At 41.1% G+C, this 20,091-nt stretch overlaps 1 protein-coding gene across 1 annotated transcript in view; it reads right to left on the bottom strand.

Annotated features, from left to right (window-relative positions):
- pdzd2 (PDZ domain containing 2) overlaps positions 1-20,091 on the bottom strand; it is a 163,533-nt gene that overhangs the window by 101,315 nt on the left and 42,127 nt on the right. The window contains exons 4-5 of the mRNA XM_048614884.1: positions 9,671-9,813; positions 3,663-3,795 (exon numbers count right to left, since the gene is read on the bottom strand). Coding sequence (XP_048470841.1) covers positions 3,663-3,795; positions 9,671-9,813 — 276 coding nt within the window. The remainder of the gene's footprint in view (positions 1-3,662; positions 3,796-9,670; positions 9,814-20,091) is intronic.

Raw genomic sequence — 20,091 nt, 5'->3', positions numbered from 1 at the left:
CCCTCATCCAGGTCATTTATAAAAATGACAAACAGCAGTGGCCCCAAAACAGATCCTTGAGATACACCACTAGTAACTGAACTCCAAGATGAACATTACCCATCAACCACCACCCTCTGTCCTCTTACAGTTAGCCAATTTCTGATCCAAACTGCTAAATCACCCTCAATCCCATGCGTCCGTATTTTCTGCAATAGCCTACCGTGGGGAACCTTATCAAACGCTTTACTGAAATCCATATACACCACATCAACCGCTTTACCCTCATCCACCTGTTTGGTCACCTTCTCAGAGAACTCAATAAGGTTTGTGAGGCACGACCTACCCTTCACAAAACCATGTTGACTATCCCTAATCAAATTATTTCTTTCCAGATGATTATAAATCCTATCTCTTATAATCCTTTCCAACACTTTACCCACAACCGAAGTAAGGCTCACTGGTCTATAATTACCAGGGTTGTCTCTACTCCCCTTCTTGAACAAGGGGACAACATTTGCTAGTCTCCAGTCTTCTGGCACTATTCCTGTAGACAATGACGACATAAAGATCAAAGTCAAAGGCTCTGCAATCTCCTCTCTAGCTTCCCAGAGAATCCTAGGATAAATCCCATCCGGCCCAGGGGACTTATCTATTTTCACACCTTCCAGAATTGCTAACACCTCCTCCTTATGGACCTCAATCCCGTCTCGTCTAATAGCCTATATCTCAGTATTCTCCTCGACAACATTGTCTTTTGTCTTTTTTCTCTGCAGGTGAGTCTACATTCAGGAAGAACTTGTAGAGAACAACTTTCAACAAAAGCCCTCAAGTAACTACTTAAACACCATTTATGAGCCTCATAGCACTGCCACTAGCATTCACCTTGCAGCAGGTAGGGGACTTCCCAGGTGGAGGGACTCAGTGAACCTTGTTGGGTTTGTCCACAGCTCAGTAGGGCAGATTCTTTTAAGGCGCACAATGCCTGTAAATTGAGGGACAGTGCATTGAGAAGGGGGTGTCACTACCGAAAGCCAACCCACTTTGCCCTTGCAGTTGACCTCGTTCCTGTCCATGGTGGCTCTCTCAACACCTGCCATTCCTGAAATCCCAACCTCCTCAGATTGACCTCTAAATGAGAATCAGTGGTGACTCACAACTTAGGCCTGTATGTCACACCAGTAGTGGCCAGAACTCTTGGTGGTCTTGCTCATACTAGAGGTTTTTAAAATGTTTTCTTTCACGAGATGTGGGCGTTAAGCCAGCATTTTTGAACCCATGTCTGATTGCCATAAAGAAGATTTTTTTAACTGCCTTGATGAACCACTGCAGTCTGATAGTGTAGGTACACACACAGTGTTGTGAGGAAGTTTTATATGTGCTGCCACTAACACCTTCTAAATGTACATTCTTCAAGGACCCATATTATTTAGTCTGAATAAAGATTATTCTGGTCTAATTAAAGAAATCTCTTGTAGTAAACAAAATATAGGTCATTGCATCTCTGCAACAATTTGTGTATTAGAGATGTGATATAGATTATAGATGATTAGACTGTTAGGAGAGCCTGGTTTTCGATCTGACTCCTTCAAGATTCTTAGTTACTCTCCTGTCCTCATCACAGTGGGTGGTAGTTATGACTCTTAATCAGTATAAACCCTTCCAGCCTTATATACAACATCTGCCTCCAAGTTTCTTTATTTCTCATTATATTTGTCTATACATTAGCTGATATAATTACATTTACCACTATCCCATCTATCCCCAAGTCTTTAACTTAGAAGTTCAGGCAATCTGAAGATTTTATTATTCCCCACAAACATATTCTCTTGGTCATAGAAGCATGGTTGATTGTTCAGTAAAAGGTAGTTTTCTTGGATTGTCTTGCAGCTGTACTGCAGTTCTGTCTGAACCAGTGAACTGAACTTGAATATCTTACATTTCTTTCGTAGAGGGCATCATCACTGCTACCGCTGGCAATCTTTTTTTTTTGCAATACACTGAATCATTGAGATATTGTTCATCTCTTGTTAGTGGTGGCTTCCATGTTTCCATGCACCACATCTTCAATCAGTTTCAGTGAGCATTACTTCTCAAATTGCCTGCAGATCGGTTCTTGAGAAGAGAAAGCTATCATTTCAATTTTAATTAATTTGGACTTTGTCATTTGCCATTAGTGATGAAAACAATATGTTCACTTTTTCAGTTGTTGAAATTGAAGATTGTCTTGCTTGATGTGATATCCGTAACGGTGGATGAGGATTCTTCTTTGAAAGGTGAAAGAATGTCAGATATTCAACTTGAGCTTGACTCTTCCTAGTCATCTCAGCATCTAATATGTGTCTTGTATCATAAACAGTTGTTAACTGTGCCATGTTGCAATCTGACTCAATTCATTTGCAGATTTGTCCATTTTTTTCCAAGGATTGTATACTGTTTATTGGCTGTGTCTTTGATTCGTTGTTTCTTGACCTTTTGTAGTTTAACCTTTTCTGCCTTTTGAGCGAGATGGAGGTTAATTTGCAACTTTCTGCTCAGGATCGAGAATCCTTGGTTGTGAAGTACATATAGGCTTGCTGGTATTTGCTGGTCACTATACTGGCGAATTGCTGATCACATTTCTTTATTACTGACTGCAATGCCCCTGGCTTAAGCAGTCATACTTCTGTTAGCTGTAAAGAGTGTTTTCTCAACCAAAGCTTGCTATATGATAACGTGACACTTGCACTGATGTCTAACTCTGATGTTTTTCTATAGTCATCTTGGATCTGCAGATTTCTTCCAGCATTTCTTATCAAGTCTGAAATATATTAGCATTCTTCGAACTACGCTTCAATGTTGCCACAAGGTATCCTCCTCTTGGGCTCATCAGATCTCTACTGATGAGCTTCCCAGCAATGCTTATAAGGCTATATCAGTAGGAAGGTCAGTCTTCAAATCCCATTGAGATTTCCTTTGCAGATTACTGTTTTATCATGAAGCTAAAACAAATCTTCAGATCTAATGCTGCCACCATATTTTCTGTGCTGTCTCCAATCCATCCCTCAAGTATCTGTGGGGTCTACTAGGGATAAGTATAGTCACTTTTTGATCTAACTAGAAACATCTCTTGTAATAAACAAGATACAGGTGCATTTCTGCAACAATTTAGGCATTACAAAGATATCGTATATATTATTAGAGACTGTTAGGTCTAAGGTAACACTCCTTCAAGATCCTGAGTTACTCTCTCCACTAGTCCTCATGGCAGTATCATAGTGGGTGGTGCTTATGGCACTCAATGTGTATTAACCCTTTCAGATCCAAATGACTGAAAGCACTACCAGGATTTTGACCCAGCGACAGGAAGGGCCATCAAAATATTTCCAAATCAGGTTAGTGTGTAGCTTGGAGAAGAACTTGCAGATGGAGTTGTTCCCATCTGTCTTCTGCCCTTGACCTTCTGATTGGCCACCCTACTGAGCATTGTTTGCATGGGAGGCCTGATAGTGTCCAGCTAACTGCTTACTGCCTGGTTATTGTATAGGTCCTTCAAGAAAGAAGCAACATGGGATTTTCCAACAAGTTCCAGGGTTAAAGTTAAATTCTGCTCAACATCTGCTACACTTAGATTCATGCTTTTGGTCATACAGAAAAGGGCAGAAAACTAAAACAAAAACTTTCACGTAAAAAGGAGCACCTACCCTGCTTGCAACAACCAGCTGTACAAGTCCTGCTGCTGATCGAAGTAGTGCCACTGCCTCTTGGTGAGAGAGTCCAACCAGTGACTGTCCATTAATCATTAGCAGCTCATCACCAGATTTCAGTCTTCCATCCCTGGTAGAAGAATAGGGGAAAACCACTAAACAAGTGATCAGGCTGGACAATAACTTTTAAAGAGTAGACATCATGCATAACATGCTGACATTACAAAATTACATTACTTCAGCATATTTTTTTGGACATGCTGAGGTGTGAAAATTGTATAACAATGATCATTGAACTGATTACACAATCCAGATTCACCAAAATCTGATTGGTTTAGATTCATTCACTAAATCTTGAAAATTCCAATGCATCAGCTTTACTTTTTGGAACCCTTTGCTTTAAATGGAATGGTGTGAATAATACTGAAATTACAGCATTACACTTAGCACTTCACATGTACTCCCCAAAAATGTTGCCTGCTGACTGGATGCCATCTGTTGTTGCAGACAAGTGTTAGAGATGATTTTATTTAGAATATTAATTTTTTAGCTGGAGAGTTGATCTGGGGTCTGGTAAGTGAATGGGGAGTGGAGATGCACACTCAGGTTGAGATTACTTCCTCAATATCTGGGGAGTAATCTTGTTTGAACTGAGTTTCTGTCCCATGGTCAACATGGTTCCATCAAGAGTATAGGCTCTCTTAGGTTGGACGTGCATCTTTCCCTTCTTTGGTACTCTAATTAGAGCATGCATAATTTCAATTGAGTGTGAAGGGGATATTATGATGATACTATGGCTTCAAGAGGTGCACTTTGTCCTGTTTCTTTTATGAAGAGAGGCTGAGACAGAGTTGTCAAGCCTTCTGTTCTAAGCCAATAGAGTAAACAACTTGTGGGGCCTTGGGGCTCTTTTTAAAAGTTGGAAGAATACAACCTGCATGAAGGGGTGGGGTCAAGCTCCCAAAGAAACAGCATCTTAGTTTAATTTTCAGTAACTGTTGGGGTTTGGAAGCTGCTATACATCTCTCCCTGCTATAGCAAAATATTTCAGTTCTCTCTGAGTTTTCTCTTGATGTTCTTTCCTCCTGGACTGGAGAAGTGCATGTGAGACAATTTGCCTTTGCCAAGGGTATGTTTATGGGATGTTATTTTATTGGAACAGTTGCCGCTTAGTAGTTAAATAATCTATTATTCTGTTAAGTTTTCCAATAGAGTTAAGTTATTCCAATTCTTCTTCCTTTTGTTTGTATTTTAACTATAGTCTAAGAACAAAGTGAGTTTTGCTTCAAGCCCAGTAGTTTGACCAATCGAATTTCATTGGAAACACAATGCTTTACACTTGCCTTTAAAAATAAGAAAAAGTTGGGGTCTAAGCTATCTTCTGAATACATCTTGAGGAGGTTTGGTCATAACAATATAATGTTTCATAGTTTTTAGGGCCATTTATTTTGGTGGGATTTCCCAGCCGAGGGAATGAATTCTAGTAAATGGCAATTTTTATTTTGAACAGGTGGTGCATGCAACATGACATGGAGCGTTGGAAGATGATTGCAGAAGATCTGGAAGATAGGAAAAAAAAGACCGTTGTGCAGAGATGAAATTTAAGAGGAGTGATTGCTGAATTGCAGAGCATCAGGAAGATAGGAAAAAAAAAGACCTTTGTGCACAGATGAAATTTAAGAGGAGTGATTGCTGAGTGTAGTCCAATCATGAGAAGGGAAACAGATTACATTGGGAGGGTGTAGAGATCAAGAAGTGGACTTGCATCAGGGGAAGCAGTCCTGTTGTTGAGGGAGCACTGCAGAGATGATGGCCTAGTGATATTATCACTGGACTGTTAACCCAGAGATCCAGATAGTGTTCTGGGGACCTGGGTTCCAATCCCGCCATGGCAGACAGTAGAATTTGAATTCAATAAATGTCTGGAATTAAGAATCTAATGATGACCGTGAATCCATTGACACTTAGCTACTGAATGAATTCATTCTCATATGAAACCTTCAGCAGGTGCCTTCTACCTAGGCATTTCTGCTCTCATCATCTCTTCTGCTGCTGCATCACCAATGCATTTTCACATATACTGCTAGGCTTCCTCCTCAGAGTGGGAATCTGACTACTAATCCATTATGCATTTGCAATGAATCAAGTCCCAGAAAACTGGTTGAGACCAGGATGTAAATGAAGATATATGGACAAATGCACAAACACATTGAGGAGACCATCCACATTAGGTCTGCAAATCTGACAGATTTGCATATTCACATAATGTTCATCCTTAAATTAAAATGGTTCCAAACAACAATAATTTTAATAGAGCTCTTCCGTTTGCCAAGCCTGGTTATATGGCTGCGTTCTCATTGCATTCTCTTACTTTCTGTAAGTGCTCAGTGAGATATAAGGGACTGAAAAGAAATGAATCATTTTTTAGTTGAGAAGCTAACATTTAAGTCAAGGACTTTCAGATGTTCACAGTCAAAGGTTATCAAAGGTAGGTCAGAATGTGGAATTATGGCCATGATCTTATTGAATGGCAAAGTAGGTTTGAGAGACCAAATGACCTAACCCCTGCCCCTAATTCTGAAGTACGTATATCTGAATTGCATTTTTTATGTGCATCCAATTAATCAATCTTATGAAATATAACAATGCCAACTGACAGAAATGAATGCTTGCATAAGCAGATATGCTCACATCCCATGAATGAATTTTAAAAAAGCTAACTGGAAAATTCAGATACATTATACCTACTTACGGCTACTAAAACAAATTAGATTACAGTTTGTTTTTAACAGTTTCTATCTAATTAAACATCTGCAATCTAACACATACTTTTTAGAATGATAATGGTATCAGACTAATAAAGATAAAGATAATTTGATTCATTTGCCATGTGTTCTATTGTCAGTCCCATCATTGACAGCACTTGGTGTTGTTCCTACCATTATCCAGGTTACCAGGTTACACTACCAATACAGTTGGATATAAACTAGAATTTATGACTGTGTCAAACCAGAAGCAACTGATAGTCATAAGATAGCAGAGGTGCCAACAGCAACAAGACGACATTAGGAAGACTGAGTATTAGTATAAACTGAAGTGGTTTGACGCACAGCATTAGAACCACTTTTGGCAACGGTTCTAAAGTTGCCAACATTCTGGATTGAGCGTTATTTATTGTCTGGCTCCAAGAACTATTTCCTCTGGATGTGCTCCTGTTTCACCCCATTAATTGGATACTTGTGTTTCAAAAACCAGTTAGTTACTTAAAGTCTTAGTTATGACTTCCATGTTGCTGTTTGTTTTACTGCCAAGAAAAGGACACGCGTTTCACAGAGGTCAATGCAAGCTTATTAAAGGATTTCCTGTTTGAACTGAAGGGCAGTGTGGCTTTCTGGATTGTAATTCATAACTACAATCCAATTAAATAATCTACCGTTTAACTCCTGGAGCTCAGCAAACAGTCAAGACCACAGTGAGCTGCAAACCTTAAAGGGAAAAGATACTAACAATATTATCATCTAATTCAGGCTAACACTGCAGTGCTAATACTGTGGGAGTTGCTGAACTATCAAAGGTGATGTATTTTCAATGAGAAGTTTAACTGGTAAATAAAAAGGGTCCAATGACACTAATAAAGATTCCGGGCATCATTTACCCCTCAGCTAACATCACTAAAACAGGTTATCTGCTTAGATACCTCATTGTGATTTGCAGGATTTGCTAACCACAAATAAGATAGCACATTTTTTTCCCTATAATAATGGCAACTACTTCAAAGGCTCCCTTTGCTTGTGAAAGGCTTTGTGATAGACTGCAATTATGATTGGTGCTTTTTAAATATGAAAACTTTCTTCCTTTTAATCTAGCACTATTAATTGGTTGAAAAAATGGGCCTAGACCTCTGGATCCTGAATGTACGTCCCCAAGATACGGGTTGAGATGCCACAGAAGTCCCAATGCAGTGACTCGACAGGAATTGCCTAGAAGTTTCAACTTCCAATGGGCAAGTCTCCCAGCTCTCCAAGACTCTTTGAAATTGTCTTTGGGCAATATGATATACTTATCTGCACAGTTACTCAGGAAAATATAGACGGAAAAGTCCTGATCCAATTCTTGGGCAACTATACAATTAACCCCCTGCTGGCTTACCCTCATGAACACTAAATTCTACCATGGGCCCACTCTGAAAACTTCCCATGACACCCTAGATTCTCACTGACCTACCCACCCCTAAATCTCAATATGCCCAAGTCCCCACCCCTCCCCCGCCCCCCCATAGCCAGCAATAACCCTCAGCTCCTCTCGACACTATGGCATCCCCAGCTCCCTTCATCAAACAACTTGTCCAATCCCAGAACCCTGATACTGATTCCCAATTCCTTCTATCCAAACAAACCTGACTTCACTAGCTGACAACTCGCCCCTGAACTCAGACTTCCTTGTGGCTGCGCCCCCAACCTAATCTAATCCAAGTTCACCACCCGATGACCCTCATTCCCTGATCTCTTGACTTCCCCACCTAACCTAACCTGACCCAACCCGACCCATTGGACCGGACCACTGACCTCCCACAGTGAAGTAGAAAGTAGTTCCCAAGTCCACCTTTGCTAGCAGGGACTGGTTTGGCCTGTAAATTAGCCAGCTGCTAGTCCTCCACTCAGTTATAGTAAGCAGGATCAACATGCTGCCACCTCAACAAGAGGTCTGACAGACCTGAAATTTCAGTAGCATTACCAGAAGATACAGTTACTGCTGAAGAATGTGCATCAGGAGTTTGGATGGGTAAGTTTTTGAAAAAGCAGAAGAAATTCAGCAGGCTAGGGGTTGAACAGAAAACTCATATGGGGACTTCAATGGGATAGCAGGCAGTACCTTCCCGGTCCTAAATTCTGATTATACCCGACTATGTAGCTTGTGTATTCTGATAGCCCTGCGTGAAGCTATGGTCTGATAATGTGGAAAACATGTCAATTAAACGAAGGGTCGAGGCCCAAAACGTCAGCCTTCCTGCTCCTATGATGCTGCTTGGCCTGCTGTGTTCATCCAGCTCTACACCTTGTTATCTTAGAAATTATCTTCATCAGGTTTATATCATGACCATTCTGAAAGACACATAATTCTTTGTAGATACTTAACTACTGTAGCAAAGTTTATAAAGTTTGATCTATTTTGTTTCCAAAGCAATAAAAGGATATAACACGTCAGGACTATTCAGAGTGCATTTCTGTCAACAATGATCTTGCATTATTTTTATTTCAACATATTGATTAATTCAGTCCTCCTCATTGGGAAGTTCAGTCTCTGCTTTGATGGTTCCTGGAGTTACAGGGAGGCTGCCTCTATTAGAGTGGCAATTTTTCAATCTGATGGGGTTCACTATGTTGCCTGCAAAACACCAGTGGCCCGGTAAAATGATCCCTACCAGGGCCTTTAACTATCTTCATCGTCCACCTGCCTCCATCAACCAGGCCCCCCATGCTGCATTCAGTCCTCTCACTCTGGTAGCAGCAATGCATCAGGGAGTTGTCCTGACACAATTCTTACTATTTTATCATCACCCTCTCCTCCCAACTGATAAAATTTGGGAGGTGTCAAAATCATTTAAAAACTGAAACAGCTGCGGATGCTGTAAATCAGAAACAAAAACAGAAATTGCTGTAAAAGCTCAGCAGGTCTGGCAGCATCTGTGAAAAGAAATCAGAGTTAACATTTTGGGTCCAGTGACCCTTCCTGAGTCAGGGTCTGAGAAAGGTGACTGGACCCGAAACATTAACTCTGATTTCTCTCCACAAGATGCTGCCAGACATACTGGGCTTTTACAGCAATTTCTGTTTTTGTGTCAAAATTATTTAACCAAACGAACTCTAATAAAAATGTAAACAAGCCTTGATTTGCATTTCTTGATTATTTCATGTATGTTTCAGAGCAGTTAACTACTAAGTAACATTGGTTAATTTTGTCAAGTACAGTGACATATTTGCTATTGTCCTGGTACTAAAGCTTACCTTTGCGCTGCTCCTCCTTCTTCAACATATGTAACAATGATGCCATGGGGTGAACGTTTGGATCCCCGACCTCCTGTAATCTGAATACCAAGTCCGTCTGAGCCTTTCACCATGTGCATCTTCCAAATTTGGCAACCTTCCCTCTGGAGGAAGGGGAATTAAATAAGAGTGTTGACAATTAATAATTATCCATTGCAATGTTTCTTTTAAAGAACAAATATATTGTGCGTCAGTGTTAATGTCTGCCATTTTTAGGCCTCACCCACAGATGATGACCAAAGAAAATGTGCACATCCTGGAGACTGAGACCCAGAGGCTAGTTCACTGGACAGAAGGCTTTTGGTATGTGGCCACCATTCATCCAATCAGTATGACCAAGGCAGTGCAGGTATCGTTGGCCAAAAATACAAAGTTGCTGGAAAAGTTCAGCAGGTCTGGCAGCATCTGTGAAGGAAAAAAACAGTGTTAACATTTCGGGTCCGGTGACCGCTCCTCTGAGGGTTCCGAGGAAGGGTCACCGGATGCGAAACGTTGACTCTGTTTTTTCTTTCACAGGTGCTACCAGACCTGCTGAGCTTTTCCAGCAACTTTGTTTTTGTTCCTGATTTACAGCAGTTCTTTCGGTTTTTAAAGAGCAGGTATCATTGTTTTAACAATAAGTGTATGCTCATGGCATGTGCATCCTCCAGGAATTCTGAACTGGTGATCTTGTCCTGCAAAGAGATTCTAAAGATATGTCGCAGACAGTGAAGACGGCGTTGGTTCAGTCTTTTCTCTTACCTTATACAAATTGTCCAGTTCAAGTGAGATATGAAAATAGCAGAAGTTGACACTAACAGCTGAGGAAGGGGGTGTGGTTGGGTTTATTGACCATGACTTTTGGAGGATGACTGTTTGGAAGAGCAATGGAAAGGGTGACCAAAAATGAAAAGCTCAGCTGCATGAGAAGCAAACCCAGAGAAAATGAAGTCCAGTAAAACATGACTCTTCTCTGTTTTCCTCTACAACAAACACAGCAGAGACAGCTGTGCCAGTAGGACTCCTGAGCCACATGGGTGATACTAAACACAGTTTACCACCATGGTACAAATCATCATCTAATGAGATGGAAAGCTGTTGTGTAAATCCATGAGACAGGTATATTCTTCTAGACTCTAGTCCCATTGAAGGTTTCTTTAGTGAACCATACAGCTAATGTATCAAATAATAGGGAAATAAAACTATAATGCAGTAAAACTGAGGACAGAGATTGAGACAGGACTGAAGACAGGGAAAGCCAGAAGAATAAGATACTTCTGCTTTTAAGTTTAGTTGCTGGTTGCAGAAGACCACTTATTCATCTAAAAAATTAATGCAAATATAAAATTCTGAAAGAAGTAGATTTTCTAACTGGCTTTCTGTCTGATTCCTTGATACTATATGCATGATAGATTGGAGTTCAGGCACATTAAACTTTTGGAAGTAACGGCAATAATGCAGCTAGGTTTCCTAATCAAAGAAGAGTTGATTGGAATCTTATAGGGGTCGGGTTATGAGGGCTGTGCAATATGTGTAGCAGGCTCAGGAGAGAGGTTTGGTGAGACCAACCTCAATGTAATGAGCATCTTGCTCCATCTCCTATGCTTTTTCATAAACAACTTGGAAAGTTTCTTGCTAGATGATGGTGAGCTGCTAAATGGTGGGGAATATTATTTGTTAAATCCCTTATTGACGGCCCAGCTTACCTCATTAATATTCAGTTTTCCACCTTACCAAACTCACCAAACAAACTCAATATTGAAGTCGGCAGAGGTACCTGGAAAATTCTTGCTTGCTCCAGGGACTCAGAATCAGTCAGTCAGTCAGCCACTCAAGATGGTTAGAGTCAGGATGCTGGCCACATCAGGAGTAAGGAGCTGAATGTTGGAGAGCCCACCACCCGTTTTGACTCTTTCTGCCCTATTCTGGGCTGTTTGCCTTATGGAATGAGACAGGGGCAGGTATTAAGGGAGATGGAAGTGGATGGCACCGCTCTTATTTTTGGTGCAGGTGGTGAGGAATTCCAAGCGAGCAAGTAGGCAGTGCAGACGCCTTGCAGGGTTAGTGGTATCGGGGTTGGGTGGGAAACAGTGAGGGAGGAAAGATGTTGCTGGTGATACTAGAAGTGGTAGAGCATGAGCCTTAGTGGGAGATGGCTACAGCAGCCAGGATATAGGGAGTATGAAGTAGTGGAGAGAAGATGGTGGTACTTGTGCTAGCAAAGGTCTTTTTCTTACACTGCTGTGCATTCCATCAGATGGCTAAGACTGCTTTAACCTGGATGGCAACCTCAGACCAAGCTGGCACAGTTTGGTGCTACGCCATCCACTGCTGGTCCTGGGGGAGGAAGGACCCCACTTGCTGTTAGGAAGGAGGATGAACTAGAAATTTTGAAAAACATGAGGATAGATATCCCTTAGCCCAGACGGGATATACCCAAGGTGACTACAGGAAGCGAGGGGAGAGATTGCTACCCCTTTGGCAATGATCTTTGCATCCTCACTGTCCACTGGAGTAGTACCAGATGTTTGGAGGGTGGCAAATGTCATTCCCTTGTTCAAAAAAGGGAATAGGGATAATTCTGGGTCAGTCTTACGTCTGTGGTGGGCAAATTATTGGACAGTATTCTGAGAGATAGTATTTATGATTATTTGGAAAAGCACAGTTTTATTAGAAATAGTCAACATGGCTTTGTGAGGGGCAAGTCATGCCTCACAAGCCTTAGTGAATTCTTTTGAGGATGTGACAAAACACATTGATGAAGGTAGAGCAGTGGATGTGGTGAATATGGATTTTAGCAAGGCATTTGATAAGGTTCCACATGATAAGCTCATTCAGAAAGGAAGGAGGCATGGGATTCAGGAAAATTTGGCTGTCTGGATACAAAACTGGCTGTCCAACAGAAGACAGAGGGTGGTAGTAGATGGAAAGTATTCAGCCTGGAGCTCGGTGACCAATGGTGTTCCTCAGGGACCTCTGCTCTTTGTGATCTTTATAAATGACTTGGTCGAGGAAGTGGAAGGGTGGGTTAGTAAGTTTGCCGATGACACGAAGGTTGGTGGAGTTGTGGACAGCGTGGACGGCTATTGTAGGTTGCAACGGGACATTGACAGGATGCAGAGCTGGGCAAAGAAGTGGCAGATGGAACTCAACCCAGAAAAGTGTGAAGTGATTCATTTTGGAAGGTCGAATTTGAATGCAGAATACAGGGTTAATGGCAGGATTCTCGGCAGTGTGGAGGAACAGAGGGATCTTGGGGTCCACGTCCATAGATCCCTCAAAGTTGCTACCCAAGTTGCTAGGGTTGTAAAGAAGGCGCATGGTGTTGGCTTTCATTGGCAGGGGAATTGAGTTTAAGAGCCGCAAGTTTATGTTGTAGCTCTATAAAACTCTGGTTAGACCACACTTGGAATATTGCGTTCAGTTCTGGTCACCTCATTATAGGAAGGATGTGGAAGCTTTAGAGAGGGTGCAGAGGAGATTTACCAGGATGCTGCCTGGGCTGGAGGGTAGGTCTTATGAGGAAAGGTTGAGGGAGCTAGGGATTTTTTCACTGGAGCGAAGAAGGATGAGAGGTGACTTGATAGGAGGTGTGCAAGATGATGAGAGGCATACATAGAGTGGATAGTCAGAGACTTTTTCCCAGGGTGGAAATGACTATTACGAGGGTCATAATTTTAAGGTGATTGGAGGAAGGTATAGGGGAGGTGTCAGAGGTAGGTTCTTTAGACAGAGAGTGGTGGGCGTGTGGAATGCGCTGCCGGCAGTGGTAGTGGAGTCAGATACTTTAGAGACTTTTAAGTGACTCTTGGATAGGCACATGGAGGATAGTAAAATGTAAGGTATTCAGGGTAGTTTGATCTTAGTAGGATAATAATTTGGCCTAACATCATGGGCCGAAGGGCCTGTACTGTGCTGTACTGTTCTACGTTCTAGGAATCATGTCTTTGCACCATCCCATCCAACAGGACCTCCAGGTCCCTGTCTACTCACCGGGGAGCCAATACCCCCAAGTCTGCTATGTCTGGGGCAAATGCCAGGAACTGTGAGGGCAATCTCAGACTTGAAAGTGCTTGTCCTGGTGCACGTCAAGCTTTTAAAGATGGTGCAGGGACAAGAAATGCTGGTGAATTCTGGGATATCTGTGGAATGATGAATTATTCTGGGAACACAGTGTGGTAGGAGGGAGTCGGAATTGGATGGGAGACACGCTATGGGGTACGGTAGGTAATTAATGTCGCGACAAAAGTTGCTAGGCCTCATGGCAAAAACACTCCAAAAACCTTGATGCAACTCAGATTTAACCAAATAAGCACAGAATTCAGCCATTGGTAAATGACTTTAACATGACTTACAATGTGCCAGTATTTTTGACAGAAAATATACTGGGGATCTTTTTGATCTGATACAGTACATCTTGATAAATGAGACCAGTATTCCATTGAGATTAAACATCTGTTTTTTGCTATTTTACTCTCTTCATATAAAATGTTAGGAGTCAAGGTGTAGAGTATTTAAACAAGCATTTTATTATATGCTACATTTTTAAGTAGAAACATTGCAAAGTTAGCAAATTTAAGTAAAGTCTAATTTTATTATCTAGGGAGAAATGATCAATTCATCTTTCTAAAGAGCTATTCCAAGCAGCAATTTAATTGGAAAGTAGAATTTCCTATTTGTGAACAAGCAGCCAAAATGGGGAATCTCAGAATGTGGGAAAATTCTTTTTATAATAAATATTGTCATTACAAGATTTGCAATGTTTATAAGTGTGACAGCATCATTTAAATTGAGGAGTATCAATGTAAGCTCTCCATATTTAAAATGCTTTGATTGTAAAGGTTGAACATAATACATCAAAATAATCAACAGCTGAAAAGTAGTGAATGGAATTTTAACCATACTGTGCCATTCCCAACAGTGGAACAGGAAATAGCCGGCTTACTTGATTTTTTCAGATTTCCAAGAAATTCCAATTCAAATTTAAAGTGCTAGCAATGCGCACCAGAGGCAGGTGCAGTAGTTGGTTGGGGAGACACTTCAGCTCAACGTCCAGTTCATGTGAAGTCCACTGTCAGTTGAAAGCGTTACAGCTCTGAGCAGGCTATCAAAGAGCTTCCTAAATGGACAGGGAGGTTCTACATCATAGCCATAATTTTACTGACCAACTCCATAGCACTGACAAGACTTGCCGAGAGCACAAAGGTGGGATGGTGCTTTTCAAATTTAAATTTCACTTGTGAATGTTTCACATTATATTTGTTCCAAATTATTCATGTGTGTATCGTGGTTGTTTGTTGAGACTAGTTTAGTCATAGAACTAAATGGACTGACACACCTCATGACTGATAGACTGGAAACAAAAAGTGCTGGAGTTCACAGCAGGACAGGCAGCATCCATGGAGAGAAAGCAAGTTAACATTTTGAGCCTAGATAAGACTCGAAACGTTAACATGCTTTTTGTTCGTGGATGCTGCCTGAAGTGCCGTGGTCTCCAGCACTTTTTGTTTTCAGTTCAGATTCCAACATCTGCAGTAACTTGCTCCTTCATGATTGATGGTTACTGTGGACTTGGGCATTTCATTAATGGTGGAAGAAACATTGTTTTTGTGCTCATAAATTTTTTCTTAACCTATTTTTTCTAATTAACCTGTTCAGAGTAGTTATTACACACCTCTGGAGCAGGAGGGACATGAACTCAGCTCCCCCATTCCAGGGGTAGGGACACTACCATTGCATCACAAGAGCCCCTTGCTCATCATTTATTGAACATTCACTGGATGTACACTCCACTCTATAGGACATAGCTGGACTTGCAGACTCCTTTCTATACATTGTAAAGGACACTGTTGAAGCTCACTTTCAGCAGGGATAATTGAAATGTTGCAAATGAACTCAAAGCCCTGTAAGGAATCTGCCAGACAACAATCTGAGATGGATTTACATTTGAACATTATTATCACAATCCTTTACGCATTTCATTTTCTTACCTTGACTGTTCCAACTAATCACCACAACCTCCATGTCCCTGAGCCCACCCTGTGTCCATTCATCCATCCTTCTTCCATTCTCTAATTCTCCTGATCCCACTTCTCACTCACCCTAGCCCCTCACCACTTATTAGCCCTTGTTGGTCCCAACATCCGTGTAAGTTGCCATCTCCGTCTGCCTTCCCATGTATAGCAGAACACGATAAGAAAAATGTTAACCTCAGGACATATGAGCCCAACACTGACAATGCATGTCACCCCTAAACAAACATGAACTGCCTGCCTTAATACTTTTGTACACAGCTGACATTATCATGAAAAGTTATAAAAAGTTTTATTGTAATAAATACTCATGGCATGTAAATGTATTACAAGTAGAAAATAGCTGCAGACACTACAGAGTTAATCTCTAAATTTGAAGCTGCTATTAGGGAAACAAAATTTCAGCACTGCCTAATTAACTCACCCTGCTTGCATATTGATTGCCAATGGCAGTTCTACATTGCAGTTTGACTATTTGTGTCCTTGCAGCAGATGGCATAAGTTCTGAAATTGCCTCTTTGCTAACCTGGAGCCAATTGTCCTCAACTATTGCCAGGTTGATTGAACAATAGAGGTTATACATAGTAACCTGGCTAAGGTACTGGATGATATATTGTTGATATGGGTTTCTTTTCTCTTACAAGATTAAAATCATGAAATATCATATTCAGGTGCTTTATATCAAATTCCATCATTAACTTGACAAGCAGCATGATAGTTTATGAAAAACAAAATACAGATAATTCGCCACCCAACCCCCCCTTCCCCATTAATGTATTGGCTGCGTCGATGTTTCAATTACAGTGCTATTTCTAGTCCCTTTGTAGGTAAGGTTTAGCTGATTTAGTTTTACCAAAGTTCCATATAAACCCAATAATCAGGCCCCTTTCAAAAAATAAACAAACTAACACAAAACGATGCAAGTATGAGGGAAAATGTCCGTTCAAAGCTGAGGAAGTTGAAAGGTCTGAAACATAAACAGACATTGCTGGAAAATCTTAGGATTGGCAGCATCTGTGGAGAGAAAGGAGAGTTAATGTTTCGGTCCAGTGACCCTTCTTCAGAGCTGACTGGAGCTAGGAAAAAGTTGGTTTCTGTGCTGAAGATGGGGAGGGAGGGAAGAATAAACAAGAGTTGGAGATGGAGCCCAAAGAGACAGAAAAACAGTTGGACAAACAAAGGACTGGGTAAAGGTCAGCCTGCAGGATCAAAGCTGCTAGTAGAGACCGTTAATGGCTGGCAATGGGTTATATGGTAGCAGTTCATATGACGACAAAGCCTGATGTGTGGGACTGGGGTAATGACAGGGAGAAAATGCTTAGGCCCTAAAATTATTGAACTCAATATTCAGTTCTGAAGGCTGCAGGGTTCCCAAGCAGAAAAAGAGATGCAGTTCTTCCAGCTTGCACCTTGTGTTGTTATTTACTTGTGCTGCCATATAGAAGGTGGTGATTGGATTTGATAAACGACAATATTCTCCTGGTGGAGGTAAAGGAACTGGGAGGTGCACCTTCTCACTCTAAGCCAGATCCACACATGTCTGTCTTGGCCTTTGGTATCAACTGAGAATTCCAATTGCTGCCATTCCATTTTAGGCAGGGCTGTAGGTTCCCCTCTAAGGTCACTGTGCAGTAAGATTTTACATCCTTGCAGTCAGGTTCTTCCTTCAGATGGTAGGAATCCCACTAAGAGTCCATCAGACACACAAGATGGACAACTACGTGCTTTGAGATGGGGCAAATTTGGAGGGATCAATGGATGTCTTTTCTCATCTCTGCCAATGGAACCCTACACTGAAGAGGTAAATCTCAGTATTTATTTTCCAAATATTGGGATGAAGAAACATGAAAGCAAATTAACTTCCTCAATTTAACATACAAAGCCATATGTTTCTCAGCTCTCCCTCTGAGCATAAAAGTCTATTAGCTTCTAGATTATCCTACTATATTTAACAAGCACACAGGAGTCACCTTAACTATTCACTTCCTGACATCAGGTTATTTGGCATGGATACAAATGAATTCATCATGTGGTGAGACTTCATAGACTCAGAATTAAAATTTTATCAGCAAGAGCGGTTTATTTTTAGGCCATCACCTTCGCAAAGCACATCTGATCGGCTTAGAATTTCTTATTCAATTATTTTTCTCTCGTTATATTAGGTAACGATGCATCAAAGCCTCGTTGATAATCAATACAAATTCCCCTTCAATGACTGAAAATTCAAAGTAAATGATTTTAGATTCTCCATCTTGTAAAGTTCCAGTATTTACTTCCTCTGTTTTAGACCTTTCTTATTTCTACATCTGCTACACTCACTCAGGCTACAGTATCGTTTCACGGGTGCCAGCAGAGATCAACGTGATCATCCAATTAGCCTCTCTTAAACTGGAAGCTAACTGAATGCTACAGTGGTTTGACAGTAGAGGACATTAAAGCCAAAGTCAACTATGTTCCTACCCATTGTTCACACACAAATAATTTGCAACGGGTCACAGAATTCAGAAGGTAAATTAAAGCCCTATGGTTCTTTTCCCCTCCCCATGACCTAGACCAGGCTCACTGAGCTCAACTATGGTCAAAAAGACATAGCTTTAATTTGCATTTTGCAAGACGGATCAGGGAAGGAAGTTCCTTATTTCATTGAAAAAAATCCAGATACTCATCTTACACCTACTTACTCATCATATCTTAAATTTTAGAAAACTTCCCTACCTTCCTTCCATTTTGACGACCATGGGGATGCATGGTCAATTATGATGGGTATTAGATGGAGTTGGACCCCCCTCAGGGAGCAGATCCTAGGCAGTCACAGAGGCAGGCATGGGCTGAGGTGGACTGGCTAGAATGCTGACTCCACTTTGAGACTCCTTTATATCCCCATGCCAACTCATACCCCTCATATTCCACTGGAATATGGACAAGATGGATCAAATGACTCATTTCTGCATTCGACATCCGATGTAATATCTTGCTGTATCCCTTCTGGAAGCCTAGTAGAAATTAATAACAAAAACTGCAGGGATCCATATTCACAGAATGCCGAGTGAACAGGGTTTCATTATAAGCCTATGAAGCATTGAACTCTGGCCCATCACTTATGAGACTAATGACAGAAAATTGGCAGAGCCATGATGGGGTCCAAGAAATGGGCTTGACCAATATTGGGACAAAGGTATCATCAGCATATTTCCAACAAACTGTGGGAGTCCATTCCTTGTTGGAAAAGAAGTGGACAAAAATGAATCAACTAACCTTCAGATTTGTATGCCAGCCATTTACATTTTGTTAAGATACTCTGGCCATGACAAACCACATTACTATTATTTTTAAGTTAATGCTGTGAAAGTACTGATATTTACAGGTACCTTATATTTGCCAACTCTCCAGGGGTGTCCTAGAGTCTCCAGAAATTAAGTACAAATTTTATAGATACTGCTATGTGACAAGCAGTGGAAAAATTCATGGGAAAATTAAAAAGAAAATAATTTACTTTATAACTTTTTGAAAAACTTCAGTTATTGGGGATGGGGGAGTTTGGAGGCAGGATGTCATGCATGGGATGTAACATCCTGGAATATGTCCACAGTAACTGGTAAAACCTTACGCAAACGCAACAGTTGTTCAGTTTCAAATAATGAGTCGCAACCAAGCATGCAATGAATTAACAGCTATTTGTCTCAATGATGAAATGGTATTGTGAACTGAGGATAGCACACACTTTCAGTTATCATTGGCAAAATATGCCTCAGACTGCCTTAACATGTCCTGAGAGAATGTTATCAAAAATGCCAGCTATCGGGGAGAAAATGTTTTCTTTAAAGATTCATTCATTGTAATGAGAGATCCTTTCTCCTATTTAAACACATCACTGCAGTGGTCAAGCCAAATGTGCACACATATTTCACTATATGTGTAATTCTGGAATTATAAAATGGCACTTTTGTCTCCATGACACATAACAACAATATGTATCCTTTGGCACTTTTTATACACAGCAAGCATGAGCCAAAGCACATTTTTTAAAAATTCTCCTCTGACTGTTTCTTCTAGGTTTCTTGCAGCAGTGTACATTAGGAGATTGCTCCACAATTCCTAGAAACGCTGGGACAATCCTGGAACTTTGACAACCTATTGAGGGGACTGTGAGACTAGTGGGCCTGGAATGCCCTACAGGGCTACATACCTGAGTTCAAAGTAATTAGGAGAAAGCAAGAACTGCCGATGCTGGGGTCTGAGATAACACAGTGTTCTGCTGGAGGAACACAGCAGGCCAGGCAGCATCAGAGGAGCAGGAAAGCTGATGTTTCGGGTCGGGACCCTTCTTCAAAAATGGGGGAGGGGAAGGGGGCTCTGAAATAAAGAGAGGCG

Source organism: Rhincodon typus, chromosome 1, assembly GCF_021869965.1.
Source record: "Rhincodon typus isolate 14 chromosome 1, sRhiTyp1.1, whole genome shotgun sequence".
In the NCBI taxonomy this organism is placed as follows: domain Eukaryota; kingdom Metazoa; phylum Chordata; class Chondrichthyes; order Orectolobiformes; family Rhincodontidae; genus Rhincodon; species Rhincodon typus.
This window is presented reverse-complemented; position numbering and strand designations above follow the sequence as displayed.